General features: G+C 42.4%; 1 protein-coding gene across 1 annotated transcript; it reads right to left on the bottom strand.

The window, feature by feature from the left end:
* Positions 1–3279: 3279 nt before the first annotated feature.
* On the bottom strand, positions 3280–11607 carry LOC142759115 (WD repeat and coiled-coil-containing protein-like). The gene is made up of 3 exons (XM_075860989.1): positions 9787–11607; positions 6619–6733; positions 3280–5623 (listed from the first exon to the last, which is right to left on the bottom strand). The coding sequence occupies exons 1-3, from the start codon at positions 11605–11607 to the stop codon at positions 5481–5483; spliced, it is 2079 nt and encodes a 692-aa protein (XP_075717104.1). The 3' UTR covers positions 3280–5480.
* Between the last annotated feature and the right edge of the window lie 2838 nt (positions 11608–14445).

Below are 14445 nucleotides of genomic sequence, written 5' to 3'. Positions count from 1 at the left end.
TATCACTTGAGGGCTTCATCGGGTGTTATCCCCTTGAAGTGGACTTCTAGTGGTTGGAGCCATCTGCAGAGGTGAACGGTGCTTCCGAGCTGGTTTACGGCTGGAGGTAATTAGTGGTTTGCAGATGGCTAACTCGGTGTGTTCTTAAAAAAGGAATATCTGAAAGCGCCTCAAGGACTTCCTCTGCTCGGGTTAATGTTAACGTTAAATTGTTATTTACGTTTCTGACCCATGTTGGGTCATGTGAATTATTGGAAGGAATTCTCTGGTGGATTCCTAACTAGTTATCCGAAGGTTTCGGATTTAAATTGTTTTTATAAAACTGTAAAATTAATAAACGGCTGCTGTGGCCATTTCACATCCAACCTCGGTGTCACGTGTCTTTCCTAAAGGTGGGGGTGGGGGGATAGGATGGGGTAAGGGAAGGTTCGTTAACACACGACTCTACCTAGGCAGGTCATGGGAAGAGGCATATAATTGGGTGTCATCAGCGTAGAGATGGTACTGGAAGCCAAATCTGCTGATGGTTTGTCCAATAGGGGCTGTGTAGAGAGAAAAGAGAAGCGGACCTAGGACTGATCCCTGAGGAACCCCTATAGCAAGGGGAAGAGGAGAAGAAATAGATCCAGCAAATGACACACTGAATGAGCGGTCAGAGAGATAGGAGGAAAACCAAGAGAGAGCCGCGTCCTTGAGGCCAATAGAGTGGAGCATGTTAAGTAGGAGTTTGTGGTCTACAGTGTCAAAGGCTGCAGAGAGATCCAGAAGAATCAGGACAGAGGATTTACCGTCCGATTTAGCCGCCAAGAGATCACTAAGAAGCTGTAAGAAGTGGAATAAACAAAGATTGTGTAAAGATATGCAATGCTAACAACAGAAATTTCTGCAGCTACTACGGAAGAGTTTGGTTTTGAATCCACTCGAAAGAATAAGGCATAAAGCGCTGAGAAGTATTGCTTGCTCTAGAGTGTATAAGGAACAGATACTTGATCACATCCAACCTTGATTTACAAAGCAGCCGTGTTAAGTTGTATCATGAAGGTTTCTCTCGCTTTCATTTATTCCCAAAGACATCTGCTCAGGTTTTATAAGCTCAGGCATCTGTCTGTTTTATTACCAGAGTCAAGGAGAGAGTTATGCAAATCCATAAAGCATACGGCACCTCACTGTAATCCGCTCTACGAAAAAAAATTACCGCAGAAAGCAATAACATGTCTGCCATATTCAGGACTGCATACACAATGCATAGAGTACTGTGAAAAAGTATGTGCCCCTCCCAGATGTCCCCTATTGTTGTATATTAGTCACGCTGACTGGCTTCTGTTCTTTTTTCAAAATTTAATATTCGACACATTTTTTTTCATTTTTTAATCTTAATCTTTTTATTTCTGCTGCAACATCAGTTCCAGAGATTTGCACCTAGACTTTAAAAAAAACAGGGAAATTGGGGCAGATTTACTACCCCAGTCTTAGTATGAAGCCCGCTGCAGTAAGACGTGGTAAATTTATTAAGAGGGGCATCTTCTGCTGTCTGTGCACCAGAAAGGAAAAGCTTTTCACTACGCCGTGTATACACAGGGCGGATACGCTGTGTAAAAGCACGCAACGTATCCGCCCTGTGCGCCGCTGGGAATTCCAGGCGGAAAAGCGCACCAAACTGTGGTGCAGTTTTTCGCCCGGAGTATCCGCTGCGGAACATTGCTGCATTAACTGGCCTGCTAGTAGGCCGGCCTCCTAGGATGACGTTTCATCCCAGGAGACCTGAGCAGCCTGTGATTGGCTGCAGCGGCGGTCACATGGGATGAAGCATCATCCCAGGAGGCCGGCCCTCTGACGTCATCCAGGCCGGCCTCCTGGGATGACGTTTCATCCATGTGACCGCCGCTGCAACCTGTGAATGGCTGCAACAGTCACACCGGATGAAGCGACATCCCAGGAGGCCGGCTTGGAGAAAGAAACACAGACTCCTGGGTAAGTATACCTTATATGTATATCATTATTATTATTAATTTTATTTTTTTTTACACTATTTTACTTCAAGATAAAACTACTATTAATGGAAAAATGTTTTTATTTTATTTTGTTTAGAATTTTCCTTCGTTCCACTGGGGGACTTCACTATGTGATCTTCTGATCGCTGATATAATGCTTTGGAATATTCAGTATACCAAAGCATGACTGCCTGTCCGTGTAAAACTGATAGGTAGTCTATTAGTCTATAGGTGTCTCTGGCAGGCTTTTGTGATGCCCCTGGATGCCATGGCAACCCATCGGGAGTTGGCAATCACATTCACTGGGCCGCCGATGGGTGACAGAGGGAGCCCCCTTGCTCTGTCAAACCACTTAAATTCTGCACTGCTATTGACCACGATATTTAAAGGGTCACACGGCCGGGATCGGAGTAATCTCAGTCGCAGCCAGGCTCCCGTGGTGATCACGCCGGCACAGCTTCTGTGCCCGCACAATCACCATCACGTACATACACGTCAGAATGCAGGAAGGGGTTAATGTTCCAACGTCTGAGTAATCAGTTTTGTGCCCAATCAATACCATCAGCCTGAACTATGATACAGGCTTTGTTAATGTGGAATGGAACATTATTTATGGTGACATTTATATTACGTTATATATAATACAAAGCAATTAAGCTATAAATTCTGTCGTCTGTGCTGTTAGCTGTTTATGAACATGAGATACGTTTACTGCATTTTTTCATGGGTTTCTTCACCCAGGTCCTTCGAAAGAGCCTCGGTTTTGACAGAAATACATGAAAATATCAGAATATCCAGCTCTTTAATTTATTATAAGTTCTTACCTTGTTTCCTGCATTTTTATTATCCTAACATAGGCCGAACTGATCACTTGGGTGTTCCTGTCTCCTGAATCGGTCAAGTGGGTGGAGCCAATTAAAGATCTGGTTGTGGAGTTTGTGCTGAAGTAGATTGGATAGGGTAGGACTAGAGGGCACTGGCTATGGTGTGGCTGGGCAAAGCGAGGCCATCAATGGGGGAGGGAGGGTTCCAACTACAGAGCACATCTGTGTTCTGCGCGTTATTATAGAGGGGGGATCATTTGTATGTGACCTCTAATAATTACCGAGAACAAAACCAAACACCTTGCATGCTGTTATTTTTAAACATTGAAATGAAAGGCGTCCATTATGCTTTCGTTATGGATTAGTTCAAAATGGAAGCATGACGCAAAATAAAAAAATAATATCTTGGAAAAACACTATTCACATCCATAAAAATACACTTACTAAACAAGTCACAATAAAAATAATAATAAGAAATAACATTTATTAAAAGACAAAAAAAAATACAAAGAAGCTTTTTATATAAATCACAAAAATCCATAGAGCGAGAAGAATTAATTTACTAAAGTTAAACTCTAATCGGGTTAACAAGCTTATTGTCAAAGTTTTCTGAAAGATGTTAAAGGGAACTTGTCAGCAGTTTTGAGTCCTCATAGCTTCTGACAGCGCTATATACAGGGTGACGAGAAATGTACACTTTGATGTCCCTGGCGCCGCGAGTGACGGCTCAAGTGGTCTCCCGATTGGTCGCTGAAGCTGTCAATCGGAGCAGAGGGGAGCGGCTGGCAGCAATTACGGCACTGAAAATGAAGAGGCCTCCTCTGTGGGACTTGGGGACATCAAAATGGAGATTTTTCAGTCATGCAGCTTGCATGTCTGACAACATAGGTATAGTTACACTGCACTCTCCACCCTGTATATAGTGCTGACACCAGCTTTGAGGACTCTGCTGATAGCTTCCCTTTAACTCCTCGAAGGGTATGTTCACATGCAAAATCAAAAACAGTTGAAAATGACTGATGAACTCTGATTTTTAGCCATTTTTGTAGGCGAAAACGTTTTTTGAGGAGTTTTTTTGGAGCTGGTTTTCCCATTGACACAATGGAAAACGGCTCCAAAAATGTCTCAAGAAGTGACATGCTTCGTCTTCATTTTTAAAAAAGCAGCGTAACGCCCAGTCTGAACGAAACACAGTTTTTCACAATGAATTCGATGTTTGTAGGCGTTTAGCTGTAGTTTTTCAAGACGTATTTCGAGGAGTTTACGCTCCGAAATACGCCTGAAAACACTGCGTGTGAACATACCCTAAGGCTCCATGCACACGACTGTAGATTTCGCCCGTAATTACGGTCTGTAATTACGGACCCATTCACTTCTATTGTCCACGGACGCCTTCCCGCATATTTGCCATTGAAAGGCTCTGCAAAAGATAGGACATGTCCTATTTTTGGCTTTTTGCGGACCGTGCTCCCATACTTTATATGGGAGCACGGCCCGCAAATGCGGGTGGCTGTCTGCAGCCATCAGCGCCCATAATCACGGACCATGATTACAGGCACGGTCGTGTGCATGGGGCCTTAGACACAGGTAAGACATACATTCAATGGACAACAATAGGAAGAATAAAGTTCTGCCCACGTTGTTCGATTTCCCTAACTCACAAAACAACATAGGCAGATGCTACAGGACATATTAAGGTGCCCATATAGTTTAGATAGCTGTCGACCAAATATCTATTCCTCTCGGCCCCACCATTACCATGCGTGCATGTTTACTTCAATAGGGAGAGGGAAATAAGCCGCTGGTCTCTCTGGCAGTGACTTATCTCCTGTGGGAACAAATGATCGCGCATATTAAAATTCAGTATATCTGATCCTTCTTTTCCCCGATATCAACCACGTGGGGAGATTCGGGAGACCATTAGATAGTTGGCCGGTCCCCCTGAAATCGGATGTGTATTGGCACCTTAAGAGAAGAGGCACCTGAGTACATCCTTACACTATATTGATATTTAGTGGCGGGGCCAGTGTCAGCGCCAGGGCAACCTGGGCAGATGCTAGGGCCCACTGGGCTTCATGGGCCCATGGACATCTGGGTAAACATTCTCTACACCTATCAAGCTAAGGTTTGTGTAGACAGGGGGCCCACTGTGACTGTAGCCAAAGGGCCCACATACATGTGGAGCTGGTTCTTGTGCTTTTACACAGTGATACTAGAAGGAGAAATCAGCGCCGATTAGCGATACAGCTGATCATCGATCAGAACTCATTATCTCCATTCACAAGCATCAACAATCGTACTGTATGGGGACAAGCAATCGTTAATACATTCATTCGGCCCCATGCATTTGCATCATGTTGGCAGTACATTTCTTGTTTAGACATGGAGATGTGCTACAGACTATTTTTTTGGGCCGTATAAGAGATCCGATCAGCTGATGATCGAGCGTTTGCTCATTCATCAGCTGATCGTTGCCCCGTTTACACATACAAACACTCATTTTCACAGATCAGTGGCCCGTGTAAAAGGGTCTTTAGCCATATAAATATATGAGGGATCATCCTGACCCCTTTATTGTACATAACTGGATATAACACTCAGATGACTGGATAATTGCTATTTAATGGAAATCACAACAAGTTTCTTATTGTAGTTTATACTCCCCCTAGGGTTCTATTTGTTCTGGACTTGGTTCATCAGAGGGTCCAGCATTTTCTGCTACCTCCCTAATCACAATCTCTTCGTTGGCTCGGAATGTAATTGGAACAAATCCCTCTCCATCTTCAGTGAGGATGATCCACTTTGAACCTAGGGACCAAAAATATATATATTTTAGAGAGATTCTGGAAAAAATATCAATCTTATCTGTAAATTGAATATTTTCAAGATCTCTGCTTGCTGTCATTCAATAGGAACTTTCATTTACTTTTGGAAACCATAGCTTCCGTTTGCATTACCATTGATTTCAATGGTAATGCTTCTGTTGCAAATGATTTCCGTTCGTTTCCGTTCCGTAAGGTTTCAGTTTTTGGGTGGGAAAACAATAGCGCAGTCGACTATGTTATTGTTTCCGTCAAAAAAACAAAAACCTCACAGAACGGAAACAAACGGAAACCATTTGCAACGGAAGCATTACCATTGAAATCAATAGTAATGCAAACGGAAGCTATGGTTTCCGTTTGCCTTTCCATTGATGGGTTTCCCTGACGGAAAGGTCTAACGGAACTCATTTACGGAACCTAACGCTGATGTGAACAGGCCCCTACTGTTGATATGTCCTGTGTGCACAATGAAAATAACGAGTACTATACAATTACTATTCTTGTTCTGAAAAGCTGGTGGGTGGAATAATTCCATCTGATCACCCATAGAGATCCAATATCTCAAGTGCATATAATATTAGGGGTATCCCCAAGAGTGTCCATTAGAAAAAAATTGTGCAATATTACACCGCCAAGTGTCAGTTTGTTCACATTTGGTTTGGCGCCTACTTCGCAAATTCTGTCATATATTTGACGGGAAAAATAGCACTGCACGTAGCACAATTATTCCCGTTAAAGCGACTGACAACTTGGCCGAACCCGACAGACCCCATTGGAAATCAATGGGCTCCGTCGGGTGTTGGTGGTATCCACCGTGCGAAAACCATGTGTGTACACGGAAACCACGACGCAAGTGTGAACAGGACCTTACATGTAGAATCCAAATCCCTGGTGATCTGTAATATTCTTATAATTACCACTTCTAGACAAATTGTGAAATGTGCAAACACCAAACCACTACTAAGTAATCAGAAACGTTACCGAATTTCATTTCAATGGTGCTAAAGTGGAAGATCTCCTGCAATGTTCTTAAGTGAAGTTTTCCATGGCACAGAAGAACGGCTCTCGCCTCATTTCCTCCAATAATGTATGAGTTCTTGGAATAAAGAGCAGAAAGGAAGAAAATTAACAACAGTTGAAGGCAGACAGAGGTGAACGGGATAATGAGAATGGAGGAATTACTGTCAGCAGACAGGGGCAAGTCTGTGCTCTTTGTCCAAACTTGGGCAGTATGGTCTGGATTCCGGAGTGGTACTGATCTACCTCTATGGCTTGATGGTAGGTTCTGAGCAAATTATGTGATCTTTTTCTCTATGCGCTATGTGTGTTTGTGTTTCCCTTTGTTGTCTGGTGTCTTGTGTTGTTGTTATAATTTTTCTGTGGCACTTATATGTACCAATGTTTACTTTATTGAGGCCTGGTCCTCTTGGCTATGGTATTATATTACTGTATATGGGGTACAGTTAGTTCTACTGTACTTTAATTCATATGCTCTTTAGATGAGTGGGAGGTTACCACCTATTTGGGTTTATGCATCTTCATAATGTTTATAAACTGTTATAATCTGTATTTTATACATGATACAAATTTTTCTGCCAAAACTGTGTAATGTATATATGCTGTAATTGTGTTGCTACAAAATAAAAATCTTGATAATGAAAAAAAAAAAACAGTTGAAGGCAACTTAATATATATATACAGGGCCGCCATCAGGGCAGTACTACTGGTACTGCCGTCAGGGGCCCGGCCACAATGATTAAAAAAAGGGGCCTGCCCGCTTCTCAGCTGCTTTACACATTTGAATGAGGGCCCCAGCGTTAGTCACTTTGAGAATGGAACGGACCCTGCAATGTAATATAATATACTAGTGGCCGCTCCTTACTCTGATGTAACTAACGCTGGGGCCCTGAGAGGACTTACAGAAGAGGAAGATGCAGCATGAGAAGCAGAAGCTGCGTGTGGAGATCCCACCCACCAGACACGTCCTTCTCTACACAGCCGACGGGACCTGCAGGCCGGTGAGTGTCCCCCCCCCCCCTCTTCATCCTGCTTCCTGTCCCTCCCGACCCCATTTGAAGAATACAGTATATAGAGTATAGTATGTTAATAAAAAAAAGAATTGTTTCCCTAGCGTTTTTTGCCGTGATTTTCGTAATCACGACAAAAATGGTGCAGTTTTCGCAAAAATGCGTAATTTGAGCCGCGATTACCAAAACTGCATAACATTTTTTTTTACAAAACATGAAAAAACAGTGTTGTTAGCCTATATTGTCACATTGCGGTAAAATCACGTTTTTGGTGCAATTTCGGCAAGATTTTTAAATCCACTGCATGACTATTATGTTGCAGAATTGTACCGTATTTCACCCTTTAAAATGTAAAGGGTTAATTTACTGAAAATCCTTAGTAAAATCTGTAAGGCTATCCGCATCATATCCACAGGTAATTTCGCAGGTAAAATTTGCACATAATAGCGCGTTTTTTGAAGCGTATTACACTTTGATGCAGATATAGGGGCAGGTTTTATGCTGCGGATTTTGAATTGTTTTTATTTTTTTTTAAACTAGTCAGATAGAATTCGCAAGCGGAAACGCAGGATAAATCGACATGCTGCGGATTTTAAAATATGCACCGCAGGTCAATTTATGTGTAGAAAAAATTGGCAAAGTGTAGATGAAATTTCTTGATCTCATTTACTTTGCTGGTACTGTATTACATGGTGGATTTGCCGCTTTAAAATGTGCATTTGGCCTAACAGTTTATTCACTAGGTTATTAATTTCCTATCTCCTAATTAATCTAATAGGCGCCATGATGCTGATAACTACAGTTTGATTTTTTTCCCAAAAACTTTTATTTGCAGAGTTATGAGCATTTTTCTAAATGTGCTAATTTGGCTATAACACCCCCCCCCCCCCCCCCCCCCCAGATCAGCTGTATCTACTGCTGAGACCTGAATCCGTCAGGTCAGCAGGTCTGACGGGTTCAGTGTCAGAGATCCACCTGTTATCGATCACATCTAAGTTCATAACTTAGATGTGGTAGATTACAGGTGGATCTCTGAGACGCAGGACTCGCTGTCACTGAACCTGCCACAAGAAGCAACGCAGTTCCGTCATCACACAGGGAGATGTCTGCCGACGACGATAATATTTATTGCTGCATAAAACGATATGATCAGAGGATGAACAAGCGTCTGCTCATTCATCGGCTGATCATTGTGCTGTTTACACAGGGCGATGGTCGGGAACGAGTATTCATATGAGCGCTTGTTTGCCGGATCATTGGCCCGTGTAAAAGGGCCTTTAGATAGAAGTAGCTGACAATGTCAGACCAACAAAAGTGTGACTCAAGCTATGCGCCTTTTACTAACCCAAATGAAAAACATTGGAATAGATTCATTAATATTGTACTAAAGTTAGGCCGGATAAAACTAGACCATAGAAGCAATTGATCACAATGGCGCACGCAGAATGATAAATTTGCCGCATCTTGCCGATGTTTGTAGTTGTTAAATCAAATGCCAAAGTGTAGAAGACATTTTTTATATTTATTAGTAACGTTTTACTGACTGTATGTCCGACCAATGGTCTTTTTCTGGCACCTGGGTCTGCTAGGGTGTTATTTTAGGCAAATACAAAGCATCTGTATATTGGTAATGCCACCTCCATATCACTAATAACTGTGTACACGGGTTATCAAAAGAGGCATGGGGAAGGTGCTGGGGCATAATGGGCCCACGATCCACAGGCATATTCAACGATAAAGTTTGAATACCATAACACCAATCTCACATCTTGGGATATCTAGGGAGAGAAAAGGACTTCTAGGAACCGAAATTTCATGGACTGATGACCTATTTTTACCTGGAGCAGGAACCTTCATTCCAGGGACCACTGGGGATCACAACAGACAAACCCCCTAAGGACCTCAGTTCATGGCTTGACTGCCATGTCTCTTGACAACTATTGTGGTCATGCAAAATTTAACATTGCTATAAGAAACAAACATTTGGCCAAATTCGGTTCATTTCCTTCACCATCAGACTCCTACTACGTGACTTTGGATTTGTGTCCAAAGTCACAGTGTTGCCCAAATCTTCTCCATATATCAAACCATTATCACAATGACATAATAATATAAGGAGTACCTGCTGACTTATGGAAATATAAGGTGGATCATCAGAAGATGGATACGGCAAACCTCTTGAGTACATCTTCCAACAATCTTTAGTTCCTGAAGGATAAATGTCTAAATTGGCCAAATGTCCAAAATTTGTTGTCCCCTCAATGTCATCCTTGCTGATTGTTGGCAAATGAGTCTCCTTTGTTTCTTGAGGGTCATTGTTAGACCTCTGAGAAAATGATCTGTGCAGTGTCTTCTTAATCATGCCCTGTAACGGCTTACGTACTGTTGGCTCAGCTTTAAGGTTCTCTAGAGTTATAGGACATTCTACAAGAAGCTTATTTTCATCATAGTCATCCAGACTTGATGTTGGGCTTTCTTCTCCACTTGCCCCCCGAACAAGATTTATAATTTTTCGTCTCATACGTGGAGATTTATTTCCAATATGGTTTGGCATCCAAAATTCTTTAACAATATTTTGGTCATCTCCATATGGTTTGTAACCACCAGTGTTCAAACTGGATTGGTCAGAAATTGAATTTTGACCAGAGTTGGTCCTTGATGGTATATATTCCACTGGCATTATTTTTCTAGTCACTAACTGCACAGTATATTTTTCAGAAGCCAATATATGTACAAACCCTAAATCACTGGTCTTTGGTCTCCCAACCAAGATTAGCAGCAAAGTATCGCTAAGAAAAGATAATCCTTTGGCTTTTTCATTCTCTTCAAGCCGAATTTGTTGGATGTTGGGCATACATGATGAAGCTATGGGATAAATCAACACCAGGTTGCAAGTGTTAGATGCTACTGCGACTCTTTCGCAACGAGAATCAAGAGCTATGATGTCTGGGGAGGAGATAACTGGTATTGTCACTTTTCTTGTGGTTGTTGAGTTCTTTTCAAAAGTTATAAGCAAGAGATTGGACATTTCAGGCTTGTTGTCACCTGCAATGTTCCTCTGTTTTAAATAAATAAGTGGACTGGGATCCGACTTACGATGTCTTGCAAGGATCTGGGACATTTCTGAGGAGACCTTCAACATATCTACTGGCTCAGATTTACCCGAATCTATAGACACTCTTCTGCTGTTCCTAGATAATTCTTCATCCAACATCAGTAGAGAAGATTGTAAAGCAGATCCTTCAGAGTCCTTGTTATAGCTAGATGGGTTTTTTGTTGAAATTTCAGAGGTCACAACAACTTGATAATCCATAATTGGTTGAATTGCAACTACTGTTGCATCAATATTAAATATAGGACAAAAGGAACAAGGACTTAAGGTCTTTTGGTCATCGTTCCATATGTAAGAATGAAGAGAGTACTCCATAGCAACCACCACACGACTACCATCCTTTGTCCAGCAAGCACATCGAATGACACTACTGCAGGTAATGTCCGCCTTAATGCTACTACTGTTATCACAGACTGAGTACAAAACGGACACATCCCTTTTAGTTAAAATGGCTAAGATGTCTTTTTTTGGGTGCCATATGCATCCTTGTGGAAGAACGGGCAGAGGATCTCCATACTCACAGGTCTGAGAGACAACCATTTTGTTCTTTTCCAGTGGGTTATAGTAGAGTTGCCATATAGTCACATGTTTTTTGTGTTGAACAGCTAGCAACGCTGGAGCATCAGTTGCCGGTCCCCAAAACAGACCATGTACATGCTCGAACTGTCCAATGACCACCGAGCTCCCAAATTCCGCATCGTCCTTTTGGAGGTGTATAGCTGTGAGGATGACCTGTTTGCCATCTGTCCAGGCTAAACCATGGATGGTGTGAAAGGCCTGATGAAGGGCATTCATCCCGCATCTCAGGAGCTTTGCTCTTCCCAGGTCCATGTCTTGTTCTTGTATGAAAGTGAGAAGAAGCAAGGAATTTTTAGAGTCTCATCTTGTTTAGAAAGATGGAGGAACGTGACCTCTGTATTCCTGGGGATCACACACATCCGTTACCCAGTATTAGTACATCTCCCATGTTGTCTTGTAATAAGCCACCACAAATACTGCAGCATACACCTTCTTCCTAGCATGTTCTGCTGTGTTTACTTTTAGCCCTGGAAGACTTAAACCCTGAAGATTCAAGGAAGGTTTAGCTAATTCCGTTTTACTTAGGAAGCCAAGCTGTCTAGTGACATTCTCTCTCTAAAAATAACTTTTTAATGCATTAACCCTTTGTTAAAAGAAGATTTCCTATGTAAGAGATTATGACATAAATTACCAGCAGAGGTCAGGGGGTAATGTGAGTTTGCCTGTAGATCGCCTTAGTTCTTTATTAAATTAACAAAGGTTGTCAAGTATTAAACCTCTGCTAAATTGTAGAAGTTATACAGAATTTAATAGGCGCTCACTTTTAAACCTTAATGGTGGACAAAGTTAGGAGACCCAAGAGATTCTATCTATCTATCTATCTATCTATCTATCTATCTATCTATCTATCTATCTATCTATCTATCATCTATCTACCTACCTATCTATCTAGATTTATCTGTCATAGTTATAAATAATCTCTAAGTAACTAAATATATACATATATTACAACCTAGAGTTTGGGCACTCCTTTATTCCGTTCTCCTGCTACGATACCCTAAGCTGAGATAAAAAGCCAAAATTCAGATTTACAACTTGGTGAAAGGAGTTTTGTGGCCACTAATATTTAAATGGTAGAGATGAGACGCCCCCCCCCCCCCTCATGATCCCTGTTGTTAATCACAATAAAGGCGTTTATTTCATTGTTTACATAGTCCAACGGGAGAGATAATACTTACTGCTCCCGTGGACAAGGCCTCTTCACTTCAGGGTGTTGCTTCATACAACGTACTGATGCTGTGTATGACATCGCTCGGGAAGAGAACTGTGGCGAGAAGCGGTAAGTAGTTTCGGTGTTCTGGAGTCTATATTACATTTGGGGGCCTGGTCTGGGGTCTGAATCCGTTCTGAGGTCTGAATTTATTTAGGAATCTCTTTTAAAGTCTGAATTCCAGTTGGGGGACTGGTTTGTACAGTATGTCTCTGTAGGCACATATGGCAGTACAGTATATTTCTGGGGGGAGATATGGCAGCACAGTATATCTTGGGGGGCACATATGGCAGCACAGTACATCTCTGGGACACAGTATAGATGGTATTATTACTCTTTGGGGCACAATATATATATATCTGGGCAAAATATTGATGGCACTATAACTCCCTGGGGCCCAGCATTGGTGATACTATTACTCCCGTGGGCCCAGTATTGGTGGCACTATAAATCCCTGGGGCCCAGTATTGTGGCACTATAACTCTCTGGGGCACAGGTATATCTCTGGACCGAATGGAAAAGAAAAGGGAAACAGAATGATTTGAGAAAGAGAAGTCATTACTAAAGTCATTGTTTACTAAATGCCATTGTTTATTCTGCCTTTGACTATGTCTGATCAGTCCTTTAACCCCTTAAGGATGCAGCCTAGTTTGGGCCTTAAGGCTCCGAGCCCATTTTTGAAATCTGACATATTTCACTTTATGTGGTAATAACGTCGGAATGTTTAAACCTATCCAAGTGATTCTCATGACCTGCCTAGGTAGAGTCGTGTGTTAACCTTAGACCATACTATCCCCCACCCCCATTTAGTAACGACACATGACACCGAGGTTGGATGTGAAATGGCCACAGCAGCCGTTTATTAATTTCACAGTTTTATAAAAACAATTTAAATCCGAAACATTCGGATAACTAGTTAGGAATCCACCCGAGAATTCCTCCTAATAATTCACATGACCCAACATGGGTCAGAATCATAAATAACAATTAAACGTTAACATTAACCCGAGCAGAGGAAGTCCTTGAAGCCCCTTCAGATGTTCCTTTCAAGAACACACCGAATTAGCCATCTGCAAACCACTAATTACCTCCAGCCGTAAACCAGCTCGGAAGCACCGTTCACCTCTGCAGATAGCTCCAACCACTAGAAGTCCACTTCAAGGGGATAACACCCGATGAAGCCCTCAAGTGATATACCGACCACTAGAAGTCCACTTCAAAGGGATAACACCCGATGAAGCCTTCAAGTGACATACCTTCTACCAGAAGACCACTTCAAAGGGATAACACCCGATGAAGTCTTCAACCATGTACCTTTTTTGGGGGACGCATACCCCCGATGCGACCCCCCCACCATTTTGTACTGACTGGCCTCAAGGACTCCCCCCGCCAGGTGCCATGACAACAGAACCTACTCCGGAAAAAAGAAAAACATGTTAAATAAGCACACAAAATAACACACAACGCTCATAGACTGACGTACATAAGACCTAAGGAGTAACAAAACAAGGGTGGGAGGGTGGGAGCTTTGCTTAGTGTGTGTTACTCCTCCCGCTGCTTCCGGCTCAATGCCGAGAAACAGCGGGAAGCGCAGTAACGGCCCCCCCCCCGTCCCCCTTAACTCCTCCCCGTCCCTCCTTCAGCTCCTTCAACTTTCCCTCACCTCATAACATTAACCCTTTCCCTACCAGGACGGTCATGTCGGCTTCCCTTAAGCCTGCAGCTGCGTCCAGCCTCTTCTTGACCTGCCTAGGTAGAGTCGTGTGTTAACCTTAGACCATACTATCCCCCACCCCCATTTAGTAACGACACATGACACCGAGGTTGGATGTGAAATGGCCACAGCAGCCGTTTATTAATTTCACAGTTTTATAAAAACA

This window comes from Rhinoderma darwinii, chromosome 4 (assembly GCF_050947455.1).
Source record: "Rhinoderma darwinii isolate aRhiDar2 chromosome 4, aRhiDar2.hap1, whole genome shotgun sequence".
In the NCBI taxonomy this organism is placed as follows: domain Eukaryota; kingdom Metazoa; phylum Chordata; class Amphibia; order Anura; family Rhinodermatidae; genus Rhinoderma; species Rhinoderma darwinii.
Note: the sequence above shows the minus strand (reverse complement) of the source record. Positions and strands in the feature narration are given on the sequence as shown.